The sequence below is a fragment of the Labrus mixtus genome, chromosome 12 (assembly GCF_963584025.1).
Source record: "Labrus mixtus chromosome 12, fLabMix1.1, whole genome shotgun sequence".
In the NCBI taxonomy this organism is placed as follows: domain Eukaryota; kingdom Metazoa; phylum Chordata; class Actinopteri; order Labriformes; family Labridae; genus Labrus; species Labrus mixtus.
In genome coordinates this window covers 23699588-23718764 of record NC_083623.1, presented here as the reverse complement: position 1 = coordinate 23718764, position 19177 = coordinate 23699588, and the positions used below count along the sequence as shown (strand labels likewise).

The following is a 19177-nucleotide window of genomic DNA, read 5'->3' as shown; positions in this document are numbered from 1 at the left end:
GGAATTGGTGCACATTCCTCTTGCTCATAAATCCAACATGTTGTGAAATGTAACAAAGTGGAGGAAAACTTAAGACCAAAAAACAAACAGTTGTACTCAGGTTCTGAACCATTGAGTGTTTTATGAGTATTTTAAAAGTGATTCTGATGTATGGGGAGCCAGTGGAGTGCTTTGAGGACCAGAGAGATGTGTTCAGATGTGTTCGTCCTACAGATTGTTTGGATGACCCTGCATACAGAGCTTTGCCATTATCTAACTTGGTTGAAATTAAACTTGTTCTCAGAATTTAAATATTTTTTCAGGAGGAACCATGAAAGTTTTTTTGGATTCAAAAACACTTTACCTAATTGTCTACAATTTTCCAAAACATACCCGAAAGGATAATTTCAGTTCATCAACAACGTTGTTCTAAACTTCTAGTTTTGGCTGTCAGTGATAAAATCAGTGTACTTGCGAAAAAGCGTAAAGGTGCAATATGTAGAATTTTTACACTAAAATATCTCAATTAATTTAAAAACCTGTTTTACATTTCTGTTGCTGTTGAGTACTTGCATTGTCTCTAATATTTCCAACAGTTTTCAAAGCCAGAGAAATCCTTAATTTTATAGTTGTAACAGGGAGCCTGCCATGACAAGCTCGACATGTTAATCATTGCCATGGAAACACCGGATGTTACGTCAAAGACCGCTACATAAGGAAGCTTGAGCTGTTACTGAAAGTTGCTGTATGTGCTGCTGTGATAAAAAAACGGGATGTATACTTGGATACGTCGTCGTCAACATATCGTCTTCCTGCCCGTTCGTCTTGAGATCGTGTTAGGCGGTGGGGGTGGATTAGCAGAGAGAATCACTCCCATGATTCCCCGCCTGCCTCAACGTCATATTGTTTTGATTGAGCGCCCCCTGGTGGTGAAAATTACATACTGTGTGTCTTTTTTAAGTATAAGTCCGGTCATCTCTCCTCCTTCTCCAATACAAGTCCTCTCAAACCTCTTTTACGTCTTGCTTTTTATGTTTTATTTCTATGTCAGGTGAGGTTTGAGATGATAAATCCAGCAGAGAGGACAGTTAAGAGCCCATTGCTTTAATATCACACTTATATTACATTCACTAAAAAGTTGAGTGATAATAAGACTGGAATAAAAAGATGACGTGGTCAAAAATATACAGTAGGTGTTTCAGTCGTTCAACATCGATACGATAGTATCAGAGAAGTTTGCATCTATCTCAGCCTGTGGACTTGTTGTGGATTTGAAGCCCAGTGGAATTACTGTGTGGGTTATCTTCTGTGCAGTTTTTCAACATTTTCTCCAGCACCTTGTAACTCAGTCTCACACCTACTCACATATTTGTTATGGAAACATACTAAATAAAACAGATATGTGGTAAATAAAGCCGGTTTACTTTGCTGGCTGATGATCTAAAAACTTGTGAAAGTGTGTGGAGGCTCTGTGCTGTAGGTGGTGTTTTAACTGCAGGGGGGGTAATGTTCTCTCCTGTGTTCAGTCCCTGAGCGGCCCTTTAACACCTACCTGTTCGGTCTGAGGCTCGTCAGCCGCTTCCTGTCCTGCAGACGTGGAGGCGTCTCCCTGATCGAGCAAGGAGGTCTCGCTCTCTGCTCCTCCGCTCTCACTCGTATGTCTGGATAAACTGGTCTCCGCCTGCAGGAACGCACAGAGAGCTGCCGTCACTGAGAATGAGTTCATCCTGATAGATAACCAGTGTTGTCTCTTGAGGCAAGACGTGACTTAAAACCAACGCCAGGGAAGTAGCCAACGAAGCAACAGTCAGCTTTGTGACGCAATAATGATAATATTTGCCTTCATATCAGTGCAATGTGAATCAGCTGTGCAGCTCATCATCACTACCTGACACTGACGCTGTGAAGTGAAGGACTCCTCATGGGGTAAATTTGCACTCCACATCTCTTTCAATCTCTCACTGAGAGGAGCTAAAACTCGAGGAAACGACGTGAGTGAGGGACGCTGGGAGAGACATTAAAGGCAGGGTTGGTTATTTTCTCCAGATCCACTTTTTAAGATTCTGGTTGAAATTGTCTTTAGGTCCTGACAGACATTAATAACTCATGTTCTTTGAAAAAGGAACAAAGAAAATCCTTCATCTGTAGCAGTTGTAATCCTGTAAAAAAAACAATGTCTGTCACGAGGTACCAATCTGATGAACCAATCAGGCGCCTCCCTGTCTCACTGCTCGCTCTCTACCTCATGCATCCAAGAGCCCACACTCAAAGCATGAGCTGAGGTCCGCTTCTGGACCAATGGCGCCTGTGCATGTAAGTGAGGGGCGTGGCTTTTGAGGGAGCACATGCTACTTTCAAAATCATGCTAGTTCTTGAAAATCACCAACCCTGTCTTTAATAAATGGATACTTTCATAATAACAAGGCAAACAATATCCACAGATGAAAATATGATTCAAATCTGTAGAAAAGCTACTGAATGAACCGTCTGAGCGTTTCTGTAGTAAACTGTTGTCTCTGAATCCAAGCATGAACTCTTGAACTCTGGAGTGTTTCTGTTCATAACAGAAAGTCTGAGCAGAAGAGCGGAGTGAAGTATCCGACATGTAGGCCACTGTAGTCTGAAATGTTGTCATGTCAAAATAAAAGCATATTAGCGGAGGCAGGGATTATATATTTCTGGCTGATGAAGTGCACAGAAAGAGAAAAAAGCAGCCGTTCCTCTCTGTAGTTGGTGCTGTCAGAAGCTCTTTTGCTCCGAGGGTTAAAGAGCTGACTGAAGCGTGAATCAAACGTGACGCACGTTGAAGCCGCTCGGTCGTACCTTGAAGTTGATTTGCTGAGCCAGTTCTTTGGCCTGGTGGTCCTCGGCGCTCGGGTTGCTGTTGGGCGTCAGAGCCAGGAGGGCGGAGCGCATGGAGCAGCCGCACGTCTCGCAGCAGAAGTCCTGAGACCTGACGGAGACAGAGTGATGGTGCATGGTGAGGTCATGGTGCTGTAGGAGAATCTTAAACATTCAGAGACCTTCAGTTTAAAAAACAAAACCAAAAAGGAGTTTAAAACTTTTCCTTTTCCCTCCTCTCTGTGAATGACTAACCTGCTTTATAAATCTGCTTCAGTAACAAAATATATAACCTGTTATTATATCAAACACACCTAAAATGTAAAGTTCTGCTCATCTTATCACATTACATCTGGTTTACCTGCTGTGTCACCTGAAATATTAACCAGCCAGACTTTCTGCCAGCCAGCTTGTACAATAACTACATCGTTCCCTGATGTATGTCCCACTCATAATTAAACAGCAGCTCAGGCCTGTAATGCATCATCGAGTGTGATTAACGTTCAAAACAAAAAGACTTGTTCCACTTCATCCAAAGGAAACAACAACAACAACAACACTGATGCATAGCTGCAACACTTCATCCTAACAGCTTCATGCTTCAAGGAAAACTCCAGTCTTCTTCTCACAGTGGTTTCTATCCCGTCTTCTATCTTTATTTCTGTCTACATGTTCTTCTCCTGACCCTCATTCTTGCAGCAGACATTGAGAAACTGTAATTTGGGGTGTCTGTGGTTTGTCATGGGTGCACAAGAATGCTCATAGACCAAAAAATGTGATTAATACCACTGAACAGGATCGAAGCAGATTGATACCTTTTCTACTTTTTAAAGGAAGAATGTGCGACTTTTTACTCATAAATACAGCAGAAATCAAGTATATCCTCTGTACTCAATGAGTGAGAAGCTCGACTCCCGCTGGCTGTGTTGTTGTCAGAGCCGTGTTTACACCATGTTTACATGGAAGAAACGCCCCTTGGTCACGTAAGCGTCTTTAGTTCACGGTCATTCTGTGTCAATTTTATGTGCACACCAAAGTGTGCGCCACAGGTGATTGCAGCTCGAGCCAAGTAAAATTTTGTCCGCCGCTCACGCTTAATGGTGTTTAATTATGGTGTGTTCTAATTCAATACTCCTTCGTGTAGAGGGGTTGGAGGTGTGTTGCTGGAGGAGAGTGGAGGCTTCATTATGGCGGAGGTTTGGCCAAACACCTGGTGTGGTTTGTTTTGTATATATTGATGTATTTTTTACCCCCCCCCCCCTATTTATATTGCTTTTTTCAGCTGCTTTATTCAGAATCTTTAAGTTCAATAAATGCATGTGATGCAGATGTTGTAAAATTAATGAGTAAAATAAAGCTACTGAGAAGCACGCTTCAATCAAAATGATCTTAATAAAACATGAATAACCGACTCTTCTCACAGCGTCTTTTAGTGAAACTGAACACTTGATAAAATATATTTTTTAAATCTCTATCAGGTGAAATGTCGATTACATGTAGCCCCGCCCACAATCCTCCCATGTTGTATGTCCTATTTGACTTTAAATGAGTACATCATGAACATCATGCTGTTTGAAGACTTGAAACTGGAGATTGAGATCATCAACTTAAGAAAATGTTTACTGAGGGAACAAATCAACTGAGAAGTAGGCACATTTTATCATAGACTTCTATACAATCAGACTTGTTTAGCACCGGTAGGGTTGCCCCATTCTGGTGAGTAAAGAGAAGACGCTTTTGTATACTGTACTTCACTTTTTAGTCCAGGTGGTTTTGTCCACAGCGCCTGACGTTTTGACATTAGCTGAATCTTTATGATGACTTTAAAAAAATTACCAAACAGAGAAGTATCGCCGAGGATCGAACAGTGAAACTAACCAACAGTTGGTTTGAGGAAGAGCTACAACGTGAATTCTTTGGCTGGTGGTCAAAGATAGTGAGGTGGTCAGCACGGCCAAAAAAACAGAAACTAGACGATGGATTCTGATTTATTCAGACACTTAAATGTGAGCAGTCTGAGCAGATGGTGGCTCACTGATGAATCTGAAAAACTGCAATTTGGCATCTTGATTAGGAAGTTAACGAGTGTTTTCAGAGTGAGGTGCCTGTATTTTTCACATTTGTGTGTGTGCATCCTGTAGAGAATCTGGCAAAAAAACAAAGCTGCAGAAGAAGCTTTGTTCGTTTGTGGATTTGGCTGCGTTTGATGTTGGCTGCCTCATAAAGCATCCTCAGCTGACAGCTCTGTCTCTGCCTCCTCCACCTGTGGCACGCAACACCACATCCCTGCAAAAAGGTGTAGACTGTTGTGTGAAACCTTCACACCTTCGTGTCAGTCCTGACAGCGGGGTGCAGTGCAATATTTCTTAGAGAAGGAGCAACACATCCACTGAGCGCACTGACATAGAAATAAAACATAAAAAGAAAGACGTAAAAGAGGTTTGAGGGGACTTGTATCGGAGAAGCTAATCGTCCCTTGCAGCTGCTAATGGCCTGATGTTGCAGCTGTGAGGAGGAGAGATGACTCGTGCTCTGAGGAACACCACATCATCACCGTGGAGCTCCTCGGGCCAAAGGTGGCACGGATAGATATGGATACATTATGGCATTAAATGATCCACATCAGTGTCTTCCTCTGGAGCCAAATTGAAATTCTGTTGGAGTGAAGTTGAGATGTAGTCGGGGAAGAAGCTGGGCTTATTAGGCATTCTCCATGACTCGGGGAACGATCTGGTGTGCCTCTAGTCGTCGTGTCAGTGGACTATGACAGCTTTAACAGGCGGTCTGTGTCTCCTGGAGCAGACTCCATGCAGACAGGCTCCACAGTTGGTTGATGGTTTCTCATATGAGTGACTGTTTGAACCCTCCTTAGTGCTGATAATCTCACAGATAATAACACAGAGATTAGCCAGAAGGAAAAAATCTGACATGAATACTGAGAGAGGAGAAGCAAGCCTTTAGATTTGATGTCAGTAATACATCACAGATGTGTGTAATTAAATGCAATTCTTCTCATCTTTACTTCAATTATTTTGCTCATATTTATCAAATCTGTAGTTTCCTCTCAGCTGAGCCCACGCCTCCGCCCACACACACACACACACAACACACACACACACACACAACACATAACACACCAACACACACACACACAGTGGGACGGAGTTAACACAGACAGACATTTTTCTAGTGCTCATATTTTTGATATAAATTGGAGGAGCGTTCTTCTAAAAAAAAAAGCGAGCTGCAACTTGCTGGCTGTAATTACATGACTAGTCCGCTGTTTGGTTGACAACCAGCGCTTATGGAGTAATTACCAATAACAGAACCTTTTGTCTATGAGCTAAACTACTCTCAGTTCTGACCAATCACATAGCAGTAACAAAAAATATACTGCTTCTCTAAACCCATCTTTTGTACAAAGGCAGAGATACAGGTCATGTCCAAAGGTAGAAACTTTGTGCATTTATCTGACAGCTCACACTGCTTTATGTTTGGAAAAGTAGAGTCACACAGTCCAGGAGAGCATGTCTGTTTTGGGCGTAGATTCAGAATTATTGTATTATGAAGAGTTGTAAGAGAGAGACAGAGGACAGAAAAGAGGGGGTTAATGATCGCCAGTGTTTAGTGCAAACTTGGATTATTTTTGCATTTGAACATGTTCTAATGACCTGTTAGACATCACAGTCGATCTAAAAAAAGATGTCATGTTCATATCAGTGTTTGTATGAGATGCTTTGTGGGCTTGGTTTGTCCAAATGCAGCAAGAAACAGATTGGTAAAACATAATTTAAAGGTGAGTTGTGTAATTTTAAACCCAGGCCCTGCTTTAATATTTTTGGGGGTCTACGTGACTGAAATATACAAAATCTCTGGAGAAGCATGAGTAGATTAATTCAGCCAGCAGCAGTGAAACAAACGGATGCAACACAATCCATTGGGGTAAAAGATCCTGATCAAATAACATCCAATTAAAGTTGTTTTTGTCACTGACAGGCTCAGTTATCCAAACTGTCAGAAAACATTACAGAGTGTCCCTCCAGAAATAAACCTTTTGTTAAATAGGAAAGTTATTCCTAATAACGGCTCTTACATTCACCTCTTCAAAGTCACGAGTCAGTTGAAAAAATACTGCAGTCTGATGCAATCTTCTGGTGAAATCCCAAAACTTAACTTTTGTCTTTATTGAATAGGACAGTGGATAGAGTGGGAAACAAGGAGACTAGGGCCAGACCCGAATAGGGCCGCCCAATTTGAGGACTGTAGCCTCTGTACATGGGGCATGACCTAACCACTAGGCCATCTGTGCCCCAATTTGTATACATTTTAAGGTATAATATGAGGCATATTAAACATTAGCAGCTTTTATATTGAGGAGGAATTACTTTCTAAAAGAAGAGTTAAGTCAAACTCCCCCTTGGTTTGTTGTTTTGCTTTGTGTTCGCACGGACTGGCAACTCAGCAGTTCAAACATGTTACATACAGCACATGTTTTTTCCCCACATGAATCCCTCCCTGTCCAACCATTAGCCCTGCCAACAGGAAGGGGAGGAGAGACGACCTCACTCACTCAGGGACGCTGTATGTAAAGGCACAATTGCAAGAGTACAAAAAAGAAAAGACTCTGTTTAGTCTTAAATATTTTAAAGAAATAAGAACCAAATCAACTTTGGGCTACATATCTGGAGATCAGTTGTATAAACGGCTTCACTCGGTCAGAAAACTGAGGGAGGGGTAGGAGAGGAGGGGAAACAGTGAGGTTTGTTTTGGTCTACAAGACGGGTACTCAAGTGCAACACCTACTGGACATCTACTCTGAAAGTTACATATTACCTTTGAGCTAGTCATTTAAAGAATACTGGAATTACCCTTTGAGTTTACATATAAAGTCAAAACTTTATATTCTTATATATATTTATATTATTTTCTTATATAATAATATATATATAATATAATATAATATAATATTCTATTCTAACTTCAATTGTTCTTCTGTAAATAAAGTGATTCATTAGTAAAGCAATACAAAGGCGACTTCATCTTTGAAAAAATGAACACTTGAAAAAATATATTTTTTAAATCTCTATCAGGTGAAATGTCGATTACATGTAGCCCCGCCCACAATCCTCCATGTTGTATGTCCTATTTGACTTTAAATGAGTACATCATGAACATCATGCTGTTTGAAGAAGACTTGAAACTGGAGATTGAGATCATCAACTTAAGAAAATGTTTACTGAGGGAACAAATCAACTGAGAAGTAGGCACATTTTATCATAGACTTCTATACAATCAGACTTGTTTAGCTTTGTTAAGGACAAGTAGTTACTGATATCTCATACAGTACAATTACTCCACACTTAATTTAGAGCATACACCAGGTGTTAGGAAAAACATGTTTTTTGTGTTTTTCCTGGGACTTCCACTGTGCCCCTGTGTGTTTGTTCTATCACGTCCCGAGCTGACCGACTTCTCTGGCTGTTAACTTGTCAAACAGTGAAAACATTGGACAGGAGCCTCTCCCAGCTGAGCTCTGACTGACAGCTCACACAATCTCCAGAGGCACAGAAACAGGAGATGAGAAACCAGAGCGAGGAGCTGTCTCAACCTCAGAACCTCGAGTGTAAAAAAGAGGTTTTCTATCAACGTGATAAGCAGCCAAGTATTTATAGTAAAGAGCGTCCTCCTGTCGATCTCATCTCATGTGTTAATGAAACAGCCCACTGTCAGACACCCTGCTCTCGTGATAATCCAGGAGCGACTTTAGCTGGATCCTCTCCTCCTCTCACTTTGTTTGGATTCCTCAGAGAGAAAACGTGCCGTGAAATAAAGAGAAACATGCCCATTCATGTTTCCTCCACTAACAGGCTACTTCAGCGATAATGAATATGTCACATTGCACTAACAGGACTGGCATGGGCGCGCTCATTCCCCATCATGAATAAGCAGTCATCAGTGAGCTGAGACTCAGATGCTGATTACTTTACATTCACATGTGTGTCTTTGAATAGGAAACCCCATACGTGATAAAAATGTATGATCTAATTAAAACAAAGTCACCACAGGTTAAATTGGCTTTAACACCTGAATAAAGGATGTACGTGTTGACACTTTGGAAAGTTGGCTGTGACTTGAAATCACTTCAAATGTTGTTTAGTGTAAGGCGAGCAGAGAATGGCTGGGCCCCCTTAAAAAGGCCAAGTGAACGGGCCTCCGCAGATGTCATTAAATAATATCACTACACAGTGTTGGATCAGTAGCGTTAGCATTAGCCTCCTAGCTTACATTTGACTCCTCTGTCTGGCTCTTACTAGCTTTTGGCGTTTACTGAAAACCATTTGCCAACAAGTAACTTTTGATTTTTTCTTTCTGACTTTCTGCAGGTCCTGGTGTAGCATATACCCAGCCCGACATTACTGGCCTAAAGTTCAATGGGCTCAACACTAACTTTAATGTCACTACAGAAAGGGGATTTTCATTTTAAAACAGGCAACAATTTAAAAAAAAATTGTTTCTTTGTTGTGTTCATAACTAATGGTGAGTATTTAGATATTTTTTTTAAACCATCTTAAATTAAGGATGACCATGTTTTCCCTAACCCGAGTGGGCTCCAGAGTGCTAACCCCTCCTCTTCCTCTAAATGGGTGGTCTTGAAGGCCAGCATTAAGTAAGTAATATAAAAACAAATGAAGATGGAGTTTGATGTCAGAGCTCGGTATGACAAGTTGCTAATAAACACTAGAATGTACAGCTTATACTTTTATTGTTGTACACGGAGCAGCCATCTTGGATTTCGAGCCCGGGTTACTGAAGTTACTCTGAGTTTTGGAGTCAGAGTTCCTGATGATGCATCCGACTGGCAACTTGGAATTTCTGACTTTCCGAGATCAAATTGAATGCACCATTATTCTCTGCGATCAGTGCACGACCAAAGACTGTATATGCACGCTACCGTTGCGATCTCCATGCACGTAATAAAACTGCTTCAAATGGAACCCACCATTCTATCCAACAGTACGAGATAAACAGCTGAAATAGTTAGCTATAGGAATGAAGGACAGCTGAAACATTCATCTAAATTTAAACCAATGAAACTATCCCCAAAATTGACTAAGTATATCCACTTTTATATGATGGGCAAACATTAAGATCCTGAGATATGGGAGCAAATGAAGGGGTACATGTATTCATATATAGAGGACTGCAGGGGTATCCTAAATGTCAGAAACGCTTATCTAGGATACACACAGTCTCAAACACACCTCGTTATCATTCTCTACTCGTAGCAGCGCACACACAACCCGTGCTCTGCAGAGTAAACATTAGAAATATTTTCATCTAGCACATCTTACTTTTTGGCGAGGGTCCTCCTCTCTTCTGGGGTATAATCAAGGGATCCTATCGCTCCCTCTCCTTTTGTTGGCATGAATCCGATGATAGCTATTAGAGCCGTTCGAACTGTGGAGGAGAAACAGACAAACAGTGAGAGGAGGAGAGAGACATTTAAAAAAAAGAAAACACAGTGTGTTCTGGGTAAAACAGACAAGGTTAAATTACATGACAGGACGCACATGTCTGCATGTTCAGTTCCAGTGTTACATAATGAAATGATGCTTTGTTTTCAGTGTAAGCCTGGATTTACCCCGGCCTCTCAGAGGACATTCACCCTGCGTCTGTCCTCACACTTCCTCCAGCTGGCACGAGACACGCTTGACAATATGGTCAGGGTCAGGGGTGTGTTTGTGTTGGGACGGGCCGTGTTTGTCTGAACTTTAGTCCATCTCATATTCTAAATTAAAGCATCTGGAAGCCTAAAAATAAATATCTGATTTATAAAGAAAAGCTGCCTTTATAGTGACGTAACACTGACTACCACAACAAAACATGCACACCACGCTCTGGGTTTGAGATTAAAAGCTCTCTTACATACACAACCATATTGCATGTTATTCAAAGGAAACACATTATTCTCCTCTTCAACCAGTTTAAATAATTCTCAGAGCTCCTCAAAACATGTGTGTGAAGTTTCTTGTTCTAAATTCACTCTGATCCTGTATTTGATCATGCCTATAAACCCCTCTATTTCAGCCCTGCTCAGAACAGGCTGTTTCTGTGTCTGTACCTTTAAATATGTTCAAATCTGACCGTTAGCTCCTTTCCCAGATGTCATTCCCCATTCTCTCTCTCTCTCTCTCTCCATGATTTCTGACTATCCACTGTCCTGTCTTTCTAATAAAAGGAATAAAAAGACCAAACACATAAAAATATAGGAAAAAAACAAAAACAAATAGAGGTGCACAGATGAATCGACTCATGAAAGGAATCAGATGTTTTCAGCCTGTTCAGTCAAACACAGGCAGTTTAATGCCACGCACACGGTGACTAACACACACACACACAAGCTAACATGTCAGCAGTGTGAGTCCCTGACAGCAGAGATAAAAAGCCTTGGTGCACAGGAGTATAAACAGAGACTGTTTCCCAGGACTTCTCCTCCTGTCTGCCCACGGTGGGTCAGCATACAAACTGTGTGCGTATGTCCTTTATCTCCGTCTGTCTCTCTGTTGTGTGTCCGTTTAAATATTATTTAATGAATGTTCTTGTCACACTCTCGGTTATGATGGGACACTAAAATAATAAAACCTCAGCTTGTGAGCGTGTCATCAAAAAAGATGGACCTGCCGTGAGACAGATAGCTTTGCAGGATATTTCATATACGTATATCCTTCCATCCATCCTTCCATTATCTATACCGCTTTTCCCGTTCAGGGTAGCGGGGTCTGGAGCCGATCCCAGCTGTCATTGGGCGAGAGGCGGGGTTACACCCTGGACTGTTCACCAGTCAATCACAGGACTGACACATAAGAGACAGACAACCAGCCACACTCACATTCACACCTACTGAGAATGTAGAGTCACCAATTAACCTAACCGCATGTCTTTGGACTGTGGCAGGAAGCTGGAGTACCCAGAGAAAACTCTAGCATGCACAGGGAGAACATAAAAACTTAACGAGAGAGGCACCTGTCTGACAGGGATTTCTAACCAGGAACCTCCTCGCTTTGAGGCAGCAGTGCTAACCACTGCACCGCCTTGCAGCCCCATAGTTAATGTTAATTAGTTGATATGAAACGTGATAAAAATATTTACTCTGCAGCCGGCAATACTGTTCACTAAGGCAGCGTGAAAGACTGTGATAGACCAGTAAGAAAATGCAACAAGTCTAACAAACCTGTTCCAGCATGAAATTAATAAGTGATCCGACTAAAGCTCTGAAAAGCGCTGTGTCTTATGATGACACGAGCTATGAGACTGACAGCATGTTTCTCTTGTTCAAACTGAGCTGATGAGACCGACAGCGGCTATCAGAGCTCAACACCTGCTCACATTCTGTAACTGTGCGATGAAACCCATTTTATAAATTGGACTTCACTCAGTGTCATTTGGATAGAGTCAAAGTCGGAGCAGAGAGATTTTACCTGTGAAGGTATGTGTGCACTGACTGATTAGTACAAGAAAGGCAGAAGCACAACGTCCGTCAACACAAAAGTCTGCTCAGCTCCAACTTTCTTACTTTGAGTATTGTGCTGTCTGAAGGAAGATGAATGGATGTGTGTGTGCTCTCTATCTGAATGAAGACACACGTCATGGATGTGTTTAAAGCTTTGTGGGCAAAGTTTAGTCAATCCGATTAGATCGAAGGATTCAAGCTTCACTGATTACATGGATGCTAAATAAAGTGATGTGTTTATGACGTGCGTGTTCATGCATCAAGCATTTAGTGAGAATAAAACCATTTTGAAATGAGCAGAGCTGTTCTGCCCCAAAGAGCAGAAAAAAGAAGGTTTTACTTTCTGTTAACATAAATACAAGATTCTCTAACTTGTGCTAATGTGATCTCTGTTCTTTGGTATGTCAGGTACTCATTTCTGTCACTGAGCTTTTTACTCCAAAATAAAGAAACATTTTCTCTGTAGTGAAATTCATTTCAGGCAGAACTCAAGCCCTGTTATTATCATTATTATTATGTTGTGTTTAATCCTCTGTTATTATTTTCGGTCTGGTTTATGGTGAGCATGTTGGAGTCCCTGTGCAGATTGACTCTGCCTGTGTTGTAAACAAACACTGTCGTGCCAATCTCCAGATGTTGCTCCTCTGCTCCCACCCTTGATGTGCGCCAGAGGTTTCAATCTCCTCCTCTCTCATATCTGTGACTTTGAATTTGTATTATTTTATTTGATGTTTTCCTTTCTTCTTCTCTTCCTTATTAAGCTGAAAGCTCAGCAGTACATAACACTCCTGTGATCGATAAACACGGGGAGAGTGAAGGTCTGCAGGAGGACCTTCAGACTTGAACAGTTTATTGGAGAGAGGGGCAGACATGCACAGAGGGAATATCTTTACCCCAACCAGAAAGAAATGATCCAGTCAAGTGTGTACATGGATATTGATCAGAATAAAAACAGCATACTCTACCCCTCTCGTTGAGAATTACATTTCTTTGTGAATTTGTCTGATCGGATTAGTTGCTTCTGATTGACGTGTTTACATGAAGCATTTTTATTCTGATCAGGTTTATATACAGATTATTTGTGTTCATGTATTTAAAGAACATTAAAAGGGGAATTCCTGTACCTTTAAAGCTTGGCCCATTTGTTTCCATATTCAGAGTTTAGAGGACTCAGACACCCTTGAAAATATTTTCTCTGAAAACAGAGCTACCTGATAAATCATTCTTTTTAAAGGTCACCAGACTCCATTGACTAAAACATTTATTTAACCCTGCAGGACTGATGTCCACCATGACTTTATGAACTTTGTGTAGCACACAATAACGCTGTGGGCTCAGTGGTAGAGTCGGTCATCTCTGTCAACCTGAAGGTCAGGGGTTTTGATCCCCAGCTCCTGCAGCAACATGTCAGATGTGATTCAGCGCCGGTGTATAAATGTGTATGGCTGGATTAATTACTTCTGATGGTCTCTTTACATAGCAGACTCTACCATCAGTGTGTGAATGTATAGGTGTGACATGCGGTGTAAAAGTTCTTTGAGTAGTCAGAAGAATAGAAAAGTGCCATACAAGCTCAAGTCCATTTACCATAAATAAATACCAAATCCCAGCAGAGGTAGAACACCTGTGCTCTTTTGGGTAAAATTAAGGTTTTTGTCAAAGTACTCTTCTGGAACAAAGAGCTCAATTACAACTGTTAAAGCCTCCATCTCTTTATGGATCCTTCCTGTAATGTTGTCAGACACTTTAAATAACAATTTAGGCCCGTCAAGGACAAAACAAGAACTTTAAGTGGACACGCTTTGGTTGAAAACTTTTCAGACATTACAGCCTGTTTCTGTATCTTTTGAAACAGGCAAACAGACTGAAAAGAAAGAAATACATATTCATGAATGGATTTAAATAAACATGAATATGTAAGATGCGTGTAAAGATGTTAATCTTGACATTTTGAGGGAATGTATTAATGACTTGGCCACACTTTGTTAAGTCTGTAGGTGTAAGCATGTAATCTGAAGCAGCAGCTGGTAACCCTGTGAAAAAGAAGGTAAAAAAACGAAGTCATGCTGGCGTCACTACTGCTGGCCTGGAGTCTGTGTTCATTTCACGCCAGGCCTCCTGCTGTGTTTCAAAACAAGCCGAGACACAACTCGTCCATTACGCTTTAAGAACCCAGCAGGAGGAAGTCAAATCTCTCAGGCGTGGCCCGGCCATGTGACATGCTCTCTGTGGGTACGTGAAGTGTTTGCGTAACCTTTGCCTCTGCTATAAGTCCAAACCTTTTCTTTTTTTTTAACAGAGAGGAAACCAGATTGGAGAACACTTTGGGAAGGATGCACCGTCTCTCACTGAGCTCCGTCTGATTAAAGCTGCATGCTGTGAGGTAAAGCAGCACAAGGTTGGATCAAATTAGAGGAATCAAAGATCTCAGTAGAAACGACCAGTTTGACTCTGGAGGAGATGCAGGGCCGATGTTTAAAAAAACAATTTGGCCGATTGCTGATACCGATGTTTGTTATATGACTTCTTTTGGTGTAAACCTCCCACAATGCCACCTCGTTCTGTCATGTTTGACAATTAAACAAATCAGAGATTGTTCAACAGGTGACTTCATCTGCCACATTATTTACCGATGTTTGTGTACAGGGTCGATATCGGCTGATAGCGATGTTGAAAACATGGAAATGTGCTCCCAAAATAAATGTCTGGAATTTGTTTCCAATTATAAAGTAAACATGAACAGAAAATAACAAGCCAGAGGGGTGAAAAAAAATCAACAGAGGGATAGGCTTATGCTGAGTACGTATTGTTTTGGTTTATAATAAATATCCTTTGTTTTTTAAAAAAATGTTGCTTTGGGACTGTTTTCTGACCCAGGACCAGCAGAAACACATTGTGTGTTCTCTTCAGTCGATTTGATGTTCTCGTAACTCAAGTTGCTGCCATGCATTCCACTTTGTTGGATGCAACAGTGGGATTTGTAGTTTGTTCAACAGGTGACTTCATCATGCCACATTATTCACTGATGTCTGTCTACAGGGCTGATATCGACTCATAGCGATGTTGTACCGATGCATTGGTGCATCCCTGTTCAACAGGTGACATTATCATCTGCCCAATTCAAAAACTCTTCTCTGATTCAGTAGTCAGGTAAACTAGATGTCAGCATTGATTTGGCACAACAAATAAACATGGGGCGGCTGTGGCTCAGTTGGTAGAGTCAGAATCTTTTAAAGAATATGAAGCTGCCTGTATTGATACAGGAGGTTAGAAGATCTTTACACCCCTAGCTATTAACGATAAAGATTAAATTTGATCAATTTTCAGGCTTTCTGAAAAACCAGAATCAGACTGTGACCTGTTGCTGTAAAAAACAGAAGAAACCACAGAAACTCGGGGAGAGAGAGCTGTGTGTGTACTCACTGCTCCAGGAGGGCTGCCAGGTCTCTGGATGGTGGCCAGAGATGCTCAAACAAATCTTCTTCCCAACTTCGAATCTGCCGTTGGGCTAGCAGGAGAGCGAAAAACAAAGAAGGTAGAAGTGAGCGTGTGGGCAAAGATAATTATATGGAACATTAAGTGTTAAAAAATTGAGACGAGCAGACTTGATATGAAGCTTGAAGCGGCGGAGAGTTTGGAAAATGAAGGCAGCTATTCTGAGCTTTCAAACACAGAATGCAAATGTAAAAAGAAAAGACAAAAAATATCTGCACACAATAATGAAGCATTGAGAGTACTGTCTTTTATCAGCCTGTCATTAGCGCAGGTGTCACACAGCTGTCTGAATATAATAAGACGGTCTGATAAAAGCAGTGAAATCCCGCGTGACAGCGTGCTGATGGCTCGGGCTTTGATCTGACGACTGTCACGTCACAAGCGGTGGAGGGTTCGATGACGGGCCGTCCATTTTTTTACACTCTTTGATCATCTGATTTGACATCTTTCTGTTCTGCTTCAGCCGGAGATCAATCACACCAGTTTGAGACGTGGCCGTGAGCTCGTCGTCTTACTGTGAGGAGGATGATGCTGGGGGGCTTCATGGGGTACTCTGGGGGGAGGACGATCCTGCCGTGGTAAACCCCGCCGTCGAAGTCTGAATCTGGGGGTCCGCGTACGGAGAAGTGCCATTCAAAGAGGTTATCCTGCAGAAAAGAGAGATACAGACATGTTGTTAAGCAGTGACTTCTCTGTTTAATCTGACGAGACAATAACTCATAGATATATGAGTCCTGTGGGGTATGAAGCCTTACAGATGTTCCCTGTGATAATGGTGAGCATTCATTTTAAATGGGACCAGGAGACTCGACAGCAGTATTGACTCAAACATGATCGACTTTTAGGGTTTTGAAAAATGCAAAAGCGGGTCATAACCCCTAAAGTTGAACGGAAAAACAGCCCTAGGTTTACATGTACTTTGTATTTTCAGAGTCTTACAATTAACCAAAAATGGTCTTTATTGTTGCCATTCACTAAATCATTTGGACATTTTGGCCTGCAGGTTGCAAACAAACAAGCACTTTGCCTCACTTAACTGTGGAAGATTGTGCCGAGGTATTTAAAGTTTTACCCCGGTTGGCCAGTAAGAGAATCTTGTTTAGTGCAGATAGTTCAATCTTTCATCTTGGCTAAATTAATGTCTCGCTGTCTAGTGCGCCACCATGTCTCCATTGTGTGGGACAAATATGCAGCTTCACCTAAAGCAGGGGTGTCCAAAGTGCGGCCCGAGGGCCATTTGCGACCCTTGAGGGGATTTTTTGTGGCCCGTGACTTCAAATGAAGAATCAGAACATTTTGGCCCGAGGCCTTGATTAAGATTGGCACATTTTCTTATTTTTCTTTTTCATGTTAACAAGGGCTGAACAATATTCCTAAAATAGAAAATGTTCATGACAATGTGTGTTTTTAAATCTACAGCTTTTACTATTTTCCAAATTTTTTTGTAAACTATGAAAAAAAACGTATGCAAAGTTTTTGGAAACAAGCGGACTGTTGTTTAACCATTTAATGACCTGAGCTAAATGCAGAAAGCTTTTCCAAAAACATGAACCACGTTACAGGCTTGATTCTGAGAAAAAAACAAATAAAGTAGAACGAAGAAATCAAAATATTGGGTTTCTTTAGCGAGCCTTTTGATTCTGATCTGCAAAGCCTTACTACTTTTTCAACTATATTTTAAAAAACAAAACCTGTGGCTCGCGAGCGATTCTAACAAGACAATTTTGGCCCACAAGAAAAGAAGTTTGGACACCACTGACCTAAAGGATCATTTTCCTGAAACAGGCCAATAAGGGCGGGGCCATATCATCTGCTTATTTCAATAAAGTGACTTTTTTATTATTGATCTTGAATTCACTAGTAAATAGAGAAAATAAACACAGGAGGAAGAACACAGCCTCTGGGGCAGCCAGTCCTCACTGTGAGCACATCTGACGCTGCTCCCCCCGACACAAACCCTCTGAGGACGGCAGGACAGAACATCTCTGATCCAGAGAACTAGCACGGTGTTGATATTGAGATTATCCCTCAAAAAAAAAAAAAAAAAACTGGCAAAGCTACAGAATTAAAACAAAGAGGAATAAAAACCAGAAATGGTCTCTTTCTTGTACTGATTTAACCAAAGCTGCTCTGAATGGAGAAAGGTGTTGATATTAGACTGAGATAATATAAAACATGTGTGTCCGTGGGGGGCTTACTTCCAGGGGCTGTGCATGGTAGTGCTCTGTGGGGTCCCTCAGCTCAGCAGCCTCCTTCATCAGCCTCTTCACCGCTTCAGAGAAAACAGACACACAAACACACAGAGGTTAGTGCATGTAAGGTGAAGCCCATCATTACAGCTCACAGAGTGTGTCTGCTGCAGTCCACCATCATCATCCCTGTAAACTGCAGCAGCTCTACTGGCCGACATCTCGGATGTTTTCGATGCAGAGTCGCTGTTAACAGGACGTTAACACAGACGGACAGATGAGGAGAGCGCGCGGAGGGACAGGACTCCATGTTCTGTCAGAGAACAAGTCTCACTGGTTCAGACAGCTGGGGTGTAAAAAAAAAAGGCTGAAACAACAAAGCGACTTCATATGTGCAGTCCAGGGATTCAAATGACCTCTGGCATGTCTATGTTCCTCTACAGTTAAGAAAATCATAAATCTCTGATGAAGGAACAGATCAAGGCATGAACACATACATTATATCTACATGGTAATGACAAAAATGACTCCCAGCGTTCTTCCTTTCTTTGGGATACAACAAGTCCTGAAACAAAATTTTAAACCTTCCCAGCACAAATTGTCTTGTCGAATCCAAACTGTGGCTCCTGTCCTGCATGTCATTCCCCTCTCTCTCTCTCTACACGATCTGTGTCTCTATCCACAGTCCTATCTCTAAAATAAAGGCATAAACCCCCCCCAAAAAAACTATAAATAACAGAGGCTGTATTATTCTAGAACACTTGATATCAAAGTTTTGAAGCTTTAAAGCTCAAAACTGAGCTGAATTAAAGATACTTTTTTTAAAGAAGATTCACAGTTAATAGCAGAAGCTGTTTTTTTTTGCTGCATACAAACAGCTGACCTGTCTGGAGGCAGAAAAAAAAAGTAAACAAGGATTTTATTTATTTTCTGTATTTGTGTTTTAAGGATCAATCTGTACTTAAGGCTGTGTTTTCTTAGTTTGTGTGCAGACTTCAAAAGCTCTCAGCAACATCTGTTGGTTTTAACCCGTGTGTCATGACCCAGCCTGCAACACACTCCGGCCTGATGGGTTAATACACACACACGCACACGCGCACACACGCACACACGCACACGCACTCTCATCAATCAGGGGCCGTCTGTTACACAAGTCCAGCTG

The 19177-nt window shown here is 41.5% G+C and overlaps 1 protein-coding gene across 1 annotated transcript in view; it reads right to left on the bottom strand.

Moving 5' to 3' along the window:
- Positions 1-19177, bottom strand: part of ube2j1 (ubiquitin-conjugating enzyme E2, J1) — a 46549-nt gene that overhangs the window by 9360 nt on the left and 18012 nt on the right. The window contains exons 2-7 of the mRNA XM_061052661.1: positions 18025-18098; positions 16342-16473; positions 15755-15839; positions 10173-10278; positions 2803-2932; positions 1532-1660 (exon numbers count right to left, since the gene is read on the bottom strand). Of these exons, the coding sequence (XP_060908644.1) occupies positions 1532-1660; positions 2803-2932; positions 10173-10278; positions 15755-15839; positions 16342-16473; positions 18025-18098 (656 nt within the window). The remainder of the gene's footprint in view (positions 1-1531; positions 1661-2802; positions 2933-10172; positions 10279-15754; positions 15840-16341; positions 16474-18024; positions 18099-19177) is intronic.